Consider the following 18064-nt stretch of genomic DNA (forward strand, 5'->3'; position numbering starts at 1 on the left):
TTATGTAGCCCCACCCCTTTTCAGCGTTGCGCTCGTTGTCTTTTGACTTCCGGTTTGTATTTCCACAGCGATATTACATTTATGAATGAACTGCTCGTTTTAAACTCTTCCCGAACTACTGACATTTGTTAAGACATCTGCTTTAAACATAACAATGCTCATGATAACTTTCATTAACTCTACAACAAGTAAATCCACTTAACCAACAAATTATTCTTTGACAGCGATGCCATAGAAATGTACAGAGCTACCGCAAAACGGAAGTTCAAAGACAATTTTATAAAGATGGCGGCGCGCTTGTTTCTCTGGTAAATAAGGTCTATAGAGGGTATGCACGTGACGTCACCGTCGACCGTTACGACTGCGGCCACGGGCACTGACTGAAGGGGCTCGCACACTGGACGCGAAGCTCAGCGCCTCGCCACGTCTTTAAAATTCGAACGCATTGTTTTAGAACTATAAGTGTGCCTATCCGCGGTGCCCAGCTATGACTCAGAAAAAAATATAAAACAATGCATTCGAATTTGAAAGACGTGTCGCGGCGCAGCGCGGCGCTGAGCTTCGCGTCCGGTGTGCGAGCCCCTTGAGCAGCAGCATTGGTTTTCGCCGTGAATGTCGCGAAAAACACACAAAACACATCCAAAACGTGAAAGAGCTTTGTGACTGACTGTACAAATAGCTTTGACACAAACCCTGAGGTATATATTTAAAAACTGCAGAAAGCAACAGGGAAAAAAGCAAATGGATAACTGCATTTCACAGAAACAGCTCGACTCCAGGCAGAGAAACATGTTTTAGTTATCATTTTGTGTCAAACTGTTGGATTTTAAGGTAAAATCATACCGTATATATTGTATTGTTATATATTAGTTTGACAACTCATCAATTAATTATTTTCCATCTTATATTCTGCATAATTGGGTGTTTTTAAATAAACAACACTGACAAAAACTATACTATAAAACTATATATGTTTTAGGGCTGGACAATATGATGATATAACATTGATATAAGTGATTATATGAATTTAAACCTACAGATATTGTAGTTATATAAAATATTCACAGGCAGATTTGCTTTATGTGTCTCCCCGCCGTCGAAATCGGGCACATATAAATGTCAGGAAACACGACTCCAGGCTGCATGTCAATATCCATGGAATAGGTTTATTTGACAAGTTGTAAGGAATACATTCAATTCCAACCTTTAGTGTAATTCGTTAGTTTTACTCGGGTTTTCGCAGTTTCCCCTGTTAAATCCAGTCACGCAGCAGGTTCTTTTGCCTCTCAGTCCAGCTGAGGGAGCGCGTTTTCGGCGGGAAAGTGACGTCGATGCATACCCTCTATTGTTGTATGTTACGTGTGTTCTATGTTTCCTGACTACTCTGTGAGATTAAACTACATTATCGTCTTTGAACCTGCCTTCCTCGTCTTCCTTGGAGAACTATTGTAATAGAATACCGGACCGAAACCGAAAATGGATCATGGCGACATGTTCACGATCTTGGCTCGGGAGAACCACAATTTTTGTTTGTTCACGAAGGAATTCATCTGTGTTGCACTCTCCTGCTCCTTCGACGACGAAACCCTGAAGTCGTTTTTCTGGATCAAGGCCAACTACCATCGTCCCGTGGACCTCACAGACACCTCCGGACTGGATGGAGTATATCATCAGGTGTCTGGGGAGTGTTCGTCCCCGATCCAGAGCACAGCCAGACCCAGAGCCCGTATCTTCCCCACGGACCGCGGAGTACTCGTGCGAGCCCCCCGCAGACGGAGAGTTACCACCAGCAGCTACCGGTCAGCCAGATCCCGAGACCCCGAGGACAGAGGTGACCCGTGCCCCGGAAGTGGAACTCCACCTGACGTATGACCAGGGGTGTGAGCCCATGACATCTGCTGACGAGGGAGAAATTACTACAGAGAGGGAGGACTGGCTGATTGACTTTAGCAATGAATTAATTCCCACCCAAACCCACCTGTCATGTTCATCATTGTCATCCGACAAGGACATTATTATGGACTGTGTTTCCTTTACAGATCCTCTACCCACGCTGACAACAACACCATGCTCAGCCAGTCCTCCTACTACATCGCTGCTGGATGTCATCTGCCCTGCACCTTCTCCGGGGAACCCCTGTGACGTCGAGCCGCAGGTCACACTCCCACCAGCAACACGTAGGCCAGAGGTTCCGGTGGCTTCGCCTCCAGCTGCCGACCTCGTCGCTCCATCTCGGCCCGTCGACCTGCCGGCTCTGTCCAGGCTCCGGCCATCTACTGTTCCGCCGGAGACCCTCCGACTGGCGGCTCCTCCGGTCTCCCTCATCCGGCCGGCTCCCCCTTGGTCAGTCGTTCCTCCTCTTCTGCATCGGACTTCCGAGACGTCGTTAACACTCCGTCCCTCCACCCCTTCGGTTTCCTGACTACTCTGTGAGATTAAACTACATTATCATCTTTGAACCTGCCTTCCTCATCTTCCTTGGAGAACTATTGTAACATCTAGTGGGTGCAGGACAGCAAAAGTGAGCTCTAGTGAGTGAGGATAGCAAAATAAATTAAATATGTTACGATCCCTGGTCTAGGTCAGGATCACAACATAAATGATACAACAATGATGTCTTCGTGATTACTCATTTTTATTTTCTTAAGTGTTCTCTTGTTCATTTTTTTTCCAATGCGGAACTGTTGTAGGTGAATACAAAAACCATTTCATGGAAAAGAAAGAAACACAAAGATTCTGAAGCAAATAATCAGGGGTGAGCTAATGCCAAAACAACAAACAAAACTAACTTCCCTGTAACTCAAAATAAAGAAACAAAACACAGCAACATAACCTAACTCCTTATCTGCCCAGAAACAGGAGAAAAGTTGGTGGCCTGTTGGCCAACAAAAGAAACAGGGCACTCACCCCCTACAGATTTCCAAAGATAGTTAAGATGTTACAAGCAATGTCAATAGGGCATTGAGGTTATAGACATAAGGCTCTCACAATCAAAGGATGCTAACAGCTCTCTGTTGGAGCATAAATCACGATGTGTACCAACATTTTCACCAGAACTAACACACAGTATCGAACAATCATGAGCAATCAAAACAAAGAGGCAGAGAGCGCCCTCCAACGGAATCCCCGGGGAATTTATAGTCCGGGTCTCTCCTCCGGTCCAACCACCAGCAGCCTCTTGTTATGCCCAGGACCAATCCTGAAAAAGAAAAGGATAGCAGGAACACAGCCAAGCAAAGTATACATTGCTTCATAGCTGTAACACATATTACACCGAAAAATTCTTCATACAGTGGACTACCAGTAAAATTGATACAAATTTGGAACCAAAAATTATTCAGATACTTTGTCCTGACCATGTTTTGCTTAAGTGTTATCTGACATGATTAAGATTATTTTTTTCTGACAGTTTAACTCTGAGATCTTGTCATATTTTATTACTTTTTTTTTTTTTTTTTTTTTTTACTATAGTGAATTAACTGTATTAATGAATGAAATGTTCAAGATGTCTGAATACATTTTGGTTTGACTGTATGTAATATGTTTAGATGACTATGTAGGCCAGTATCCCTTATGGTCAACTAGAGTGCTTCATATTTCGTCAAGAACAAATGTTCTTTTGTGTCCCCTACCCTTTATTTTACTTTTCCTCTTCCTCTCTTTCCCATCTTATTCCAGCAAGTGGCCTAGTAAATAATAAAGAGGAACAACGAAAAATGACAAGCAATAAACAAAGAGGGCTTTCAGTATTTAAGAGCATATGAACGTTTTCCATTAATGAGCTGATTTTTCTCTTTCTCAGCTTTACTGTTTTTTGAATATTACTGATGACATCATAGACAGCGGAAGATCTAATAAGCTGCGTTCACACTAATGCACAGATCTCTTTTGAAATATAAGATGTTTTTGTCCTGTCTGTTTAATACCTCAAGACATAACTGTGTTTACATAAATTTTGCATCATAAAAGCATTATAAGATGCAAGTACATTTAACCACTTAAACGGAGTCACACACTGCCGCATGCATGAGTGCTCTTCACGATGCGCAGGTTAGCATTTAAAATTGAAAGCAGCAGAAAGTGAGTTTCATATTTTAATATATAAGCCCACAGCATTCCCAACAACATAAAATATGCCTTCATAGAGCATTTCTAAGAAAAATAGGCCTACTGGCGAGAGAGCAAACTGCAAGGGTAACATCAAGCATCAAGGGAATGACTGCAAATGTAATGTAATTTAAATGTAAAGATTTTTTTTTTTTTTTAATGAAGGTTCAAGTGGTGTGGGTGTGTGAGGAAATGAAAACAATCAGAATACAGGTGTTTCTGACAGTGCATGTCCATTGGCCCAGAGCGGAGCAAATGTATTCACTTCATTCCCATGGAAGTTGAGCTTCATGCTTGCATGTGAGCATGAAGCTCAACCTCCATAGCAATGAATTGAAAATGCTCGCTCTGCTCCACTTGATCCGCGCCAGTGGACATGCAGCGTCATTGTGCATCTGAGGTTAAAAACTAAGCTCAGAATCGATTCTTGCATTTTACATTTTTGTGTAAAGTTTTACAGAAAATATTAGCTGCTTTTCCACTGTCGGGCCGAACAATTCTAAGAATGGTAAGTTCCTTTTGTATTTCCACTTGAGCCTGGTACAGCTCGGCACAATTGCAAACAGTTCTCAGCCTGGAATTCTCAGCACGGTTGGCTAACTGTGCTGAACCATTCTGGTAGAATGTGTGTATGTCTCCACTCAAGATTGGTCACTTGTCTGGTGCTTGGCTACCAGTTTCTACCAGTGTGCTATTTGAGTGATGTAAACACAAATTAATAATAAAATTAAAAGAAATATCTGATCATCCCCCATAACGTCACTATTTACATCTCGTTTTGTCTGTAAACTCTTGTGTAGAGTGGCATGTTTGTATTACACTCCAAATAGCTCTTTTATCAGCCCCTCAGTGGGAAATGAAATTATAGTTTATACCATTATAAATTATACCAGCTGGCCCTGATCAGCGTGGAATGGAACGGTTAAGCAATTTAGGCAATTGAGAACATTGGAATGTGTATGAAAACAGGTGAAATGTTTATAGTTTTGAGAAATCTGTTGCTGTATTGAGTACTGAATGAATGGTTTGGAAACCCATTCTTTCCCCAATATTTTTTTTTGGGGTAAAGCTCAAATAACAATGTGGAAGAGATGGAAGGTTGCAGAGTGGTGAGGTCAGGGGGTCAGGTGGAAGCAAACAAGCAACCTTGGAAATAGCCCCTACGTTTCCCTGGCTTACATAAAAAGTTACATATTCCCTTGCTTTGTGTTTTGTGTGTTTTGTTAATTGGATTTTTAGTTTGCATTTTTCCTGTGTGCCATTTTTTGTAGTCCTTTGTAGTTTTTCTGGTTAATGATTTCTGTGTATCATTCCCTGATGTGTCTTGTTTGCCTATTTGCCTATTGCCTCTAGTATTTAAAACCCAGTACTTCTTGTGTTCGTTGTTCAGTCTTATCCTACATGGATGCACGTTTGGTGCTGCTCATTCTGTTCCCTGCTACCTGTTGTGGTTTTGTTATTGTGTTTTTTTATTAAACTTTTTTTGCATATATAAATCCAGCTCTTCTTTGTTTTTGAGTTCACCCTTCATTACAGTGTGAGAATACATACAGTTTACATATGTGTCTAATTTTAATGCTATGGCCTTTGTGTAGATATTTAAAGATGGCCATCTTTGAGAATAACCTTTTGGATTTGTATAAAATGGTAACTTTATAATAAGAGTCCATTTGTAATGTTAACTAAAGGTTAATAAAAAATATTGTTTATTTATAATTTTAACATTTATTAATACATTTTTACATTTTAAAGTTTTATCTCTTAACCTTAGTTAATGCAATATGAACTAACATGAATGATCATATATAATTAATATATGAATATTTTGTATATTAGTAATTAAAGTACATTTTCATGATTCAGTACTGTTTTTCAATTTTTGCAATAAAGTTCAGCACTTTTATGTGTTTGTGTTTGTTTTCATTCAGTATCCATTTTAAAAAAGATTGGTTGATTAGTCTGTTATCGGCTGATTAATAATTTGATTGTTAAATAGTTTAAATTTTAAAATTAAAATAAGTTATTTCAAAATAAAAACAATCAAAATAAAACACTTACTAAAAAAGATGAAATATTTTGTTTACCTGCATGTCATGTGACCCCTTAACCATCAGAGAACTTTGAGCTTAATTTTATTATTGACCTAAATATTTTTAGGGGACTTCAGGTAAATACATTAGGTCAAAGATGTTCAGGTGACATGTAGTATTATGTAAATACACTATATTGCCAAAAGTTATGGGATGCCTGCCTTTAGGTGCACATGAACTTTAATGACATCCCATTCTTATTCCGCAGGGTTTAATCTGGAGTTGGCTCACCCTTTGCTTCAACAGCTTCAACTCTTCTGGGAAAGCTTTCTACAAGGTTTAGGAGTGTGTTTATGGGAATTTTTGACCATTCTTCTAGAAGTGCATTTGTGAGGTCAGGCAGTGATGTTGGTGAGAAGGCCTGGCTTGCAGTTTCTGCTCTAATTCATCCCAAAGGTGTTCTATCAGGTTGAGGTCAGGACTCTGTGCAGGCCAGTCAAGTTCCTCCACACCAAACTTGCTTATCCATGTCTTTATGGACCTTGCTTTGTGCACTGGTGCACAGTCATATTGGAACAGGAAGGGGCCATCCCCAAACTGTTCCCACAAAGTTGGGAGCATGAAATTGTCTAAAATGTCTTGGTAAGCTGAAGCATTAAGAGTATCTTTCACTGGATCTAAGGGGCCAAGCCCAACCCCTGAAAAACAACCCCACAACATAATCCCTCCTCCACCAAACTTTACACTTGGCACAATGCAGTCAGGCAAGTACCGTTCTCCTGGCAACCACCAAACCCAAACTCGTCCATCGGATTGCCAGACAGAGAAGCGTGATTCGTCACTCCAGAGAACATGTCTCCACGGCTCTAGAGTCCAGTGGCAGCATGCTTTACACCACTACATCCGATGCTTTGCATTGCACTTGGTGATGTAAGGCTTGGATGCAGCTGCTCGGCCATGGAAACCCACTCCATGAAGCTCTCTACACACTGTTCTTGAGCTAATCTGAAGGTCACATGAAGTTTGGAGGTCTGTAGCTATTGACTCTGCAGAAAGTTGTGACTTCTGCGCACTGTGCATCTCAGCATGCGCTGACCCCACTCTGTGATTTAATGTGGCCTACCACTTCATTGCTGAGTTGCTGTTGTTCCCAATTGCTTCCACTTTGATACCACTAACAGTTGACCGTGGAATATTTAGTAGTGAGGAAACTTCATGAATGAACTTATTGCACAGGTGGCAACCTATCACGGTACCACCGTTGAATTCACTGAGCTCCTGAGAGCGACCCATTCTTTCACAAATGTTTGTAGAAGCAGTCTGCATGCCTAGGTGCTGTGGCCATGGAAGTGATTGGAACACCTGAATTGAATGATTTGGAGTGGTGTCCCAATACTTTTGGCAATATAGTGTACATGCATTGCATATAAATATGAAATGACATGAGTTTGTACTCTTTATGTGTTTGAAAGACAAAAGCCTTCTAAAGACAGCAATACATGGTTAAATGACTCACTGAGTGATAATTCAAATAATAATTCATGTGTTCGTCAGGAGTTAATTAGATATGGAATGTTGCAATATTGAGAAAACACGGTAAATCCACTGATCAAATGCTGTGTGGGTCTCAGTTTTCAGTGATTGACATGACTTGTGGCTGGTCTGTGTGTGCACTTCCACAAACCTGGAAGACCTTCTGAACGTATACAAGCAGTAGGCTTTTTTAGAAAGTAAAATTTAAAAAATAAAAAGCAGTAGGGTGAATTAATAAATTATGAATAATTTACTGCCATTGTGAAAATAACATGTAATCATGTAATCAATAAAAAAGTAACTAGTCTGATTAAGGGTATTTTAAAACATAATATAATCCAATAAGTACCTAATTTTTGGAATCTGATTACTTAATCCAGCTTACATGTAATCAGTTACTACCCATCACTGAATGTAGTGAAGAAAAAGTTAAAATAACTCTTAAAGTGTGTCAAACACATTAAAACATATAAAGAGAAGCAACACGGTGTAATAATTGTTTCAACACGAGTTAGAAAAATGTCAAGATTGTGTCAAATGTTTTCTTTCCAGCGTTGTGGTTTTTATCTGATGAATCTGCTGGAAGTGAAGTAAAATAGCTCACATGCACAAGCCCAATTGATCTGGAAATGTTTAACAATAAAAGTTCTCCACAATCCACTGCAAACTCACATTCATGTCTGCCTCATTAGTCACTATCTGCTCACTATCAACTCACTATTTGCAAGTAAAAGTGAATATCTTTTTTGACATTGAATTTCTTGTTTGAAATATAAGTTTGTGTTCCCTTACGATACTACACTCGTACTGCATTGAATGTATTATTATACATAAGACAAGACTCATATGGGGAAAACTCCTTTTTTCTCCAATTTCTGAAGCCTTTTTCAATCATGCAGTGAAACTGCACGGCTATTGGTTCGTGCAGTTAAAGTAAACAAACTAATGACAGCGCGGCAGAGGGCGGGGCAGGGTATCGGGCAAGTGCCCGTCTCACCATGGCAAATTGATTCATTCTCCTTCAGTGACGCTGTTATCATCTCTTCGCTGAGACTACAAGACTTGAAGCCGCCTTCAACTGCATGCAGCTGGAATTCGCCGCTGATCAGCTCGCCGCTCTGCAGCAGTTTAATCAGCTCGCCTCTCCTCTGCTCGCCGTTCTCTAGCAGCCTGCAGCTCTCTCGCCGCTCTGCCAGATCGCCGCTGTCGTGCAGTGCTGATCAACCGGCCGCTTCAAAGCAGCCAGATCAGCCTGCTGCTCTCAAGCAGCTCTGTTCCCACGCCGCTCCCAAGCAGCCTGGTCAGCGGTCAGCTCAAGTCCCACGTACCTCACTCTCTCCACAAAGAGAGGTTTAACCCATCCGTTTCTCCCACCCTGACCAGCGCCCCTCTGCCATTGCGAGCAACCTGGTCTCGTTCGGGAGATCTGATAAAGAGCCGCTGGATGACAGCATGTCCATAGCAGCCTCGGATGCCGAGGAGTGGTCGGGCTCGCTTCACGACCCTGCTCCCTTGCTGTCTTTGGAGCCAATTGATGCCAGGACGTCCATTGACTGTCACCCGAGTGCTGTCAAAGGTCGTCGAACAGCTCGGTCTGGTGTGGTCTGCACCTCACGAACTGACACGCAGCCGCTTAGACGAGTGGTTCCTGCCTGAGTTCCATCACGCGCCCCCTCAGCAGGCAGCGCCCTTCTTCCCTGAGGTCCACAATGAGCTCACGAAGTCGCGGCATGCCCCATACTCAGCCCACCTACATCCTCCTGCCTCTCACGCTCACTTCCGTTGATGGCGCCAAGTAGAAAGGTTATGAGGGCACTACGTCTGCCCTTGCTGGACAGGCGTACTTATCGGCCGGCTCCAGTTGTACCAGGCTAAGCTCCTGCGGGCTTTGGATGAGGCTGGTCATGACTCAGCCACCTTCAAAGAGCTGCTCAGTGCCACAGACCTGGCCCTGCGTGCCACTAAGACCACGACTCAGCCAAGACCATGACTGTCACCACCACTGGTCTTTTTGGTCCTGCTGTTGATGGTTTTGCTGAACGCTTCACAGCCACACAGAAGTCATCCCAGGCTATGTGACACTTCCTGCATAAGCGCTCCAGCTGTGCTGCTTTCAGCCACCCCAAACCTGAACCAGCTCAGCAGCCACCCAAGGCTATGCCGCCAACCACTCAGCCCGCGCCATGACCTGAGCACCGGCAGCGCTCGCGCTCTGCTAAGCGTCACCCCCCGAAGTGACAGGGACCCCAGCTCAAGATAGTACTGGACCCTGCGCCTCAGAAGTCTGCCTGATGCCTGAGAAAGGAAGACGAGAAGGTTAAGTCCAGCTGCGGCTGGACCACTTCCAAAATGCCTCACTCTATTTTCCTGTCACCCCGATCAGTTCCGGGTGCTCGTGAAAATGTGTTTGTTGCTTGCACAGAGCCTGTTCAAACGCCCTGGCAGTGCACCGCTGTTATAACGAATTTCCTCTTCTACCCCATATGAGCACCACAGTCTCTCACAGCGACTTTGGATAGGTTCAGTGCCAGCCCCTTGCCACGCAGGCCGAGGCCTGGCAGGCCATCCCCAGAGTGTCAACTTGGGTGCTGAACATAATAAAACAAGGTTATGTACTCCAATTTGCTCAACGGGGCCCGTTATTCAACGGCGTGGCCCAGACCTCTGTGGCAAGCAAGGACGTGCACGTCCTGCATTCCGAGGTGAACACCATGCTGGCAAAAGGAGCCATAGAAGTGGTTCACCCAGCACTGAGCGAGTCAGGCTTCTACAGCAGGTACTTCCTAGTTCCCAAAAAGGATGGCGGTCTCAGACCCATCCTCGATCTCAGACATCTGAACAGGGCCCTGATAAAGCACTCATTCAGAATGATCACTTTGAAGCATATCTTCCCGCAAATCCGCCCGGGAGACTGGTTCTTTACCCTGGATCTGAAAGATTTTTACATCCAGATACCCCCCCATCACAGGCAATTCTTGAGATTCGCCTTTGTAGGGGTGGCATATCAATACACAGTCCTTCCGTTCAGGCTGTCCCTAGCTCACCGCACCTTTATGAAGTGCATTGATGCGGCTCTCTCCCCTCTGAGACAGATGGGTGTGTGCATACTGAACTACCTTGATGACTGGCTCGTTCTGGCCCAGTCAGAGGCGGAGCTTATTTCTCACAGATCCATCATCCTCAACCACTTAGAGTTCTTGGGGCTCAGGGTCAATTTTCCCAAGAGCTCATTATCTACCAGCCAACATGTCTCGTTCCTAGGGATAATTTTAGACTCGACCCGCATGAGGGCCGTGGTTTCACCAGAACGATCTCTGGCCATTCAGCAGCTCATGGAAACCTTTACACCCGGGGCTTTTCTGCCACTCAGAACTTTTCAGAAGATGCTAGGTCTAATGAGCTCAGCATTCCCAGCTCTATAGCTGGGCCTGCTTCACATGTGCTGAAGCCACGATTCCCATCCCAAGACTGGCGACATGGTCGCTGCTTGCTCAAGGTGAACCAGGCATGCGTCGCAACCCTGACCCCTTGGAAGACCCCCTGCTGGTTCAAGCAGGGCATGGCAATCGGGACGATGAACATGAGGAAGGTCGTCTTCACAGATGCCTCCAAGATGGGTTGGGGAGCTCTGTGCGACAACTGTCCGGCCTTCGGCACTTGGAACGGCCCGAAAAACGAGCTTCATATCAATCGTCTGGAAATGATGGCGGTATATCAAGCTCTCCAAGCCTTCCTTCTTCTCCTGGTGGGACACCACGTCTTGGTCAGATCAGATAATATGATGGTGGTGTCCTTTATTAATCACCAGAGTGGGCTCTCTTCAAATCCCCTCTTCACTCTAGCGAAAACCATCCTCGAGTGGGCCCAACGCAACCTGCTCTTACTAAGAGCAGTGCACGTACAGGGCGTACTGAACACAGGGGTGGACAACCTTCCCTTAGAGGAATGGTCACTCCACTTCCACACAGTTCAGAAAATTTGGGATGTCTTCGGGAGGGCAGAAGAAGACAATTATCATTGCCCAATATATTTCACAAAAACCAGGGATGCGCTGGCCCAGCCTCCTCCTGTATGCCTTTCCGCGGATCACTCTGATTCCCCTGGTTGTCAAACAAATCAGAGAGGGTACTCTTCTCTCAAGTGAGAGGAATGATATGGCACCCCAGACCCAAGCTGTGGGATCTTCACATGTGGTTTCTCAATGGGAGCCTGCAAGCCTCCCCGAGAATGTCTTAAACACCATCTCACAAGCCAGAGCTCCATCAACAAAGACGTCTCTACTCCCTGGTCCATCTTTGCCACCTGGTGCATGGCCAGCGGCATGGATCCATTGACTTGTGACATATCACAGATATTGTCCTTCCTTCAAGACGTAATGGATAGAGGCCGTACTCCCTCTACCCTTAAGATCTATGTCGCAGCTATAGCAGCTTCTCATACTCCTATAGTAGGGCAGTCGATAGGGAGAAACAACTTGGTTGTTCACTTCCTTAAAGGATTAGTTCACTTTCAAATTAAAATTTCCTGATAATTTACTCACCCCCATGTCATGCAAGATGTTCATGTCTTTCTTTCTTCAGTCGAAAAGAAATGAAGGTTTTTGACTTCAATGGAGCCCAAACGGTTGAAGGTCAAAATTAGTTTCATTGCAGCTTCAAAGAATTTTACACGATCCCAGACGAGAAATAAGGGTCTTATCTAGAGAAACCATCCCTCATTTTCTTAAAAATAAATAAATAAATAAATAATATAAGTTTTAACAATAAATGCTTGAACTAGCCCTGCATCCCAATGTCCATACTATCCATCCTAAATAGTATTTGAGATTAAAATATGTGTGTCCCAAAAGTTTTATAACCTGGACGTGCCTGTGCTTCAGACACAGGTCCTTTTTCCCTCACCGCTGTGACAAGCTTATATTTTTTCTGTTACGCCCCCAACCATGTCCGGGTATAACTACATTTTATGGTCACTATATGCATCCTAGGCCCTGCTGGCGCCTTGGCTATATGGTATTGGGAGGATGACTACAGTATTTCAGTCCCTGTTTATTTCAGTCCCAATGGCTGTGCAGTTTCACTGCGTGACTGAAAAAGGCTTCAGAAATCAGAGAAAAAAGGAGTTTTCCCCATATGCATCTCATCTTATGTATAATAAGACATTCAACGCAGCACTTGTTCCGTATCTAAGGGAACCGAGGTTACGTCAGTAACCGAGTACGTTTATTTCAGGTGCAGAAGGTATTGGATACAGCTCAGGTGAATAAGGAAAGGAGTGTTCTAAGACTGCATAGACAAGTGTGGCTCCAAGAACATCACAGACTCAACATAGCCAGGTAGCACACCTGTGAATTCTACAGTATAACTGTATTTTCACATCTTTGTTAAAAAACACTAGCATGTGTTTTCTCATTTTTTAACATTTGTTTGTTTTGGATGTCTCCCTTATCTGACCCATTCATCAGGTGGGTTTGATCAGGAAGGGAAATGTGCACTGTTAGGGGCCATTTACACAACAAAATTTTCAACTAAAAACCGAAAACTTTTTATGTGTTTTGGCCTTTCAAAAAATCAAAGCTTGGTTTAAGATCTAGGGAATGATTGTATAGTTCTAATAATAAATGGGATAACTGAGTAGGAAACTTTTTTAAAACTTCTGTACGGAAGCCGTCAGGGCCAGGAGCTTTTTTGTTTTTCAGGGTTAAGATGCAAGGCTCATCTAGGCAACTTCCTATATCTGGGCTTCTCTTATATATTTCTAATTGAGAGAGGAAGCACTGAATAACAGCTATGTCAGAGCAGGATTCTGAATTGTAAAGAGTTGAAAGAAGAGATCTTGTTTTAATTTTTTTTTTTTTTTTAAAGGTCCCGTTTTTCGTGGTTTTTTGAAGCTTTGATTGTGTTTATAGTGTGCAATATAACATGTGTTCATGTTTCGTGTGTAAAAAAACCCAGTATTTTTCACATAATTTACTTATCTGTATACCGCTGTTTCCACTGTCATAAAAACGGGCTGATGACTTCCTTGTTCTATGAAGTCCCTCCTTCAGAAATACGTAACGAGTTCTGATTGTGCCAGCAGTTCCTGTGTTGTGATTTGACAGCAGCTTCTGCTCCATCTTTCAAGAATAATCTTTGTGCGAATCCGGCATTAAACTGATTGAGATTGAGGAAGCTGTCCTCAGCAAAATGTGCTGCACATTACATTTACATTTACATTTATTCATTTGGCAGACGCTTTTATCCAAAGCGACTTACAAGTGAGGAATACAACAAGCGAGTCGTCATGACGAGGCAAATAGACAAGAAGTGCTCATAATACAAGTTATAGGCAGTGCTCAGATTATCCTAAGATACAATAGAGAGGGATTAGAGGAAGTGAAAGGAAAGGAATAAGGTTTTTTTTTTTTTTTTTTTTTTTTTTTTTAAGATGAGGTTAAGTGCTCACGAAAGAGATGGGTTTTCAGCTGTCTTTTGAATATTGCCAGGGATTCCGCATTCCGGACGAAGGCAGGAAGATCATTCCACCAGCAAGGGACAGTGAATGAGAATGTTCTGGAAAGTGATTTTGTGCCTCTCTGTGATGGTACCACAAGCCTTCGCTCCTTTAATGAGCGCAGGTTTCTGGTAGGAGTGTAGACTCGTAAGAGTGAGTGGAAGTAGGAGGGTGCTGAGCCTGTGGTGGATCTGTAAGCAAGCGTCAACGCCTTGAATTTGATGCGAGCAGCAAGTCGTAGCCAGTGAAGAGAGATGAAGAGAGGCGTGACGTGGGCTCTTTTGGGCTCGTTGAAGACGAGACGTGCTGCTGCGTTCTGAATCATTTGTAGAGGCTTGATTGTGCATGATGGCAGTCCAGCCAGAAGAGCATTGCAGTAATCAAGCCTAGAAATGACCAGAGCCTGGACCAGAAGTTGTGTTGCATGTTCTGTTAGAAAGGGCCTGATTTTCCTGATGTTGTAAAGTGCAAATCTGCATGACCGAGCTGTCTTTGCAATGTGGTCTTTGAAGGTCAGTTGATCATCAAGGATTACTCCAAGATTTTTGGCCGAATTTGATGGGGTAATTGAGGATGTGCCTAGCTGGATGCTGAAATCGTGATTTAGAGTCGAATTGGCAGGGAAGACGAGAAGCTCAGTCTTAGCCAGGTTGAGCTGTAGATGATGTTCTTTCATCCATGCCGAGATGTCCGCCAGACAGCTTGAGATTCGTGCAGCTACTGTGGGATCATCTGGTTGGAATGAAAGGAAGAGTTGTGTGTCATCAGCATAGCAATGGTAGGAGAAACCATGTGCCTGAATGATGGGACCAAGTGATGTAGTGTAAATGGAGAAGAGGAGGGGTCCAAGAACTGAACCCTGAGGAACACCTGTGGTCAGTTGATGAGCTTTGGATACCTCCCCTCTCCAGGCAACCCTGAAAGACCTTCCTGTGAGATAGGATTCAAACCAGAGAAGTGGAGTACCTGTGATGCCCAGTGATGAGAGGGTGGAAAGGAGGATCTGATGATTCACCGTGTCAAAGGCAACAGATAGATCGAGCAGAATGAGAACTGATGATTTGGAATCAGCCTTTGCAATCCGCAGGGATTCAGTGACCGACAGCAGTGCAGTCTCAGTCGAGTGGCCACTCTTGAAACCAGATTGATTGACATCCAATTGGTTGCTCTGTGAGAGGAAAGATGACACCTGGTTGAAAACAACTCGTTCAAGTGTTTTTCCTATGAATGGTAGGAGAGAAACAGGTCTGTAGCTGTCTACAAGAGACGTGTTTAATGTGGGTTTCTTAAGCTGTGGGGTTACCCGAGCCTGCTTGAATGTGTTAGGGAAAGTGCCAGTGTGGAGAGATGTGTTGATGATGTGTGTCAGTGCTGGTAAAAGTGTGGGAGCGATGGCTTGTAGAAGGTGTGTGGGGATGGGATCTAGAGGGCAGGTAGTAGGATGATTGGAGAGGAGAAGTTTGGATACTTCTGTCTCAGTGAGGGGGGAGAATGAAGAGAGGAGGTGTGTGGCTGTGTGTGTGGTTGGTCTGAGTTCCTGTGTGTGTGGAGCGGAGAACTGACTGCTGATGGTAGATGTTTTGTCAGTGAAAAATGTAGCAAAATTATCAGCAGTAAGGGATGAGGTGGGTGGTGGTGGAGGGGGACAGAGGAGAGAGTTGAATGTTTTGAAAAGTGTACGTGTGTTTGAAGCGCTGTTGATTTTGTTGTGGAAATAGGAGGATTTAGCAGCATGAATTTCAGCAGAAAAGGATGAGAGCAGAGACTGATAGCTACATAGGTCAAATTGGTCTTTTGATTTGTGCCACTTCCTCTCTGCAGCCCTGAGTTTGGTCCGATGTTCATGAAGAACATCAGATAACCAGGGATTAGAGGGAGTGGCACGTGCAGGCCTGGATGACAGAGGACAGATACTATCTAGAGAAGAAGTTAATGTGGAACATAAAGTGTCTGTTGCTGTATTCACATCCAGAGATGAGAATTGTGTGGGTGAGGGAAGGGAGGATGCACAGGGAAGGGAGGCTGCACATAGTTTTACATGTGGATTATAATTTTCGGGAACTGAGTTAAACATAAATTGTAACCATTGATCTCTAAGTACAGTGTCCCTGGGAAGGCCAAACAAAGGTGATTGGACTGCGGGATGAAAATAACAGCGTTTCGACGACATGGCGACAAACACACTCTACAAACGCAACTCTTGCTCTTCTTCTTACAACAACATTACACACTAACTAAAGTTTGAAACATGGGATCATGAAGAACGGGACCTTTAAGTGGATCTGTAGTAAGGTTATTTGGGGAGTCATAGACCTGTGAGGTTAATTGAGAAGCAGTTTGATGTCTGAGCTGAGATGCTAAAAGATTGCTAGCTCTATCTCCATGTTCATAAGTTGCACTTGTGAGTTTTAACAGAAACTCAACCTTGTTGGTTGTCAATAAGTCATATTCAGTTTGCAATTTTAGCCATTGTGTCCATATCAGGCAATGGCAACCTGGCATTCTGTCTACCTCTAAAATTTTGTCAATGAGTTTCTGCTGTCTCTTTTCCTGTCTTTACTTTCGCTTCTGTATATATGTGTATTCTTTGTGTATATTTAGCCATATAGCCTATGTATTCGTAGTTTCATATATCAAATGCATTATATTCATGCTCGATTGTTTCTGTTTCTCATTCAGCAAATCAAGTCACTTTTACGTTTCGTTTTTGCAAACTGCTTCCTTTTATAATAGTCGATAAAGAAAACTGATACTTTGCTGGACAAACTAGATCAGCCTTTCTAAATTAACTATTAAACTAGAACTAATCCTGAACCATACAGGTGCTGGTCATATAATTAGAATATCATCAAAAAGTTGATTTATTTCACTAATTCCATTCAAAAAGTGAAACTTGTATACTATATTCATTCATTACACACAGACAGATATATTTCAAATGTTTATTTCTTTTAATTTTGATGATTATAACTGACAACTAAGGAAAATCCCAAATTCAGTATCTCAGAAAATTAGAATATTACTTAAGACCAATACAAAGAAAGGATTTTTAGAAATCTTGGCCAACTGAAAAGTATGAACATGAAAAGTATGAGCATGTACAGCACTCAATACTTAGTTGGGGCTCCTTTTGCCTGAATTACTGCAGCAATGCGGCGTGGCATGGAGTCGATCAGTCTGTGGCACTGCTCAGGTGTTATGAGAGCCCAGGTTGCTCTGATAGTGGCCTTCAGCTCTTCTGCATTGTTGGGTCTGGCATATCGCATCTTCCTCTTCACAATACCCCATAGATTTTCTATGGGGTTAAGGTCAGGCGAGTTTGCTGGCCAATTAAGAACAGGGATACCATGGTCCTTAAACCAGGTACTGGTAGCTTTGGCACTGTGTGCAGGTGCCAAGTCCTGTTGGAAAATGAAATCTGCATCTCCATAAAGTTGGTCAGCAGCAGGAAGCATGAAGTGCTCTAAAACTTCCTGGTATATGGCTGTGTTGACCATGGACCTCAGAAAACACAGTGGACCAACACCAGCAGATGACATGGCACCCCAAACCATCACTGACTGTGGAAACTTTACACTGGACCTCAAGTAACGTGGATTGTGTGCCTCTCCTCTCTTCCTCCAGACTCTGGGACCCTGATTTCCAAAGGAAATGCAAAAATTACTTTCATTTAGCCGCTTCTCACGCTGTCTGTTGTTCAAGAGTGGCTTGACACAAGGAATGTGACAGCTGAAACTCATGTCTTGCATACGTCTGTGCGTAGTGGTTCTTGAAGCACTGACTCCAGCTGCAGTCCACTCTTTGTGGATCTACCCCACATTTTTGAATGGGTTTTGGTTGTCTTTTGGACAACTGTCAAGTCAGCAGTCTTCCCCATGATTGTGTAGCCTACAGAACTA

At 43.3% G+C, this 18064-nt stretch overlaps 1 protein-coding gene across 1 annotated transcript in view; it reads left to right on the forward strand.

The window, feature by feature from the left end:
- The window catches only part of LOC125251122 (coiled-coil domain-containing protein 148-like), a 209778-nt gene that overhangs the window by 7572 nt on the left and 184142 nt on the right, over positions 1–18064 (forward strand). Inside the window, exon 4 of the mRNA XM_048164058.1 lies at positions 12902–13005. Within this exon, the coding sequence (XP_048020015.1) occupies positions 12902–13005 (104 nt within the window). The remainder of the gene's footprint in view (positions 1–12901; positions 13006–18064) is intronic.

Source organism: Megalobrama amblycephala, linkage group LG17 (assembly GCF_018812025.1).
Source record: "Megalobrama amblycephala isolate DHTTF-2021 linkage group LG17, ASM1881202v1, whole genome shotgun sequence".
In the NCBI taxonomy this organism is placed as follows: domain Eukaryota; kingdom Metazoa; phylum Chordata; class Actinopteri; order Cypriniformes; family Xenocyprididae; genus Megalobrama; species Megalobrama amblycephala.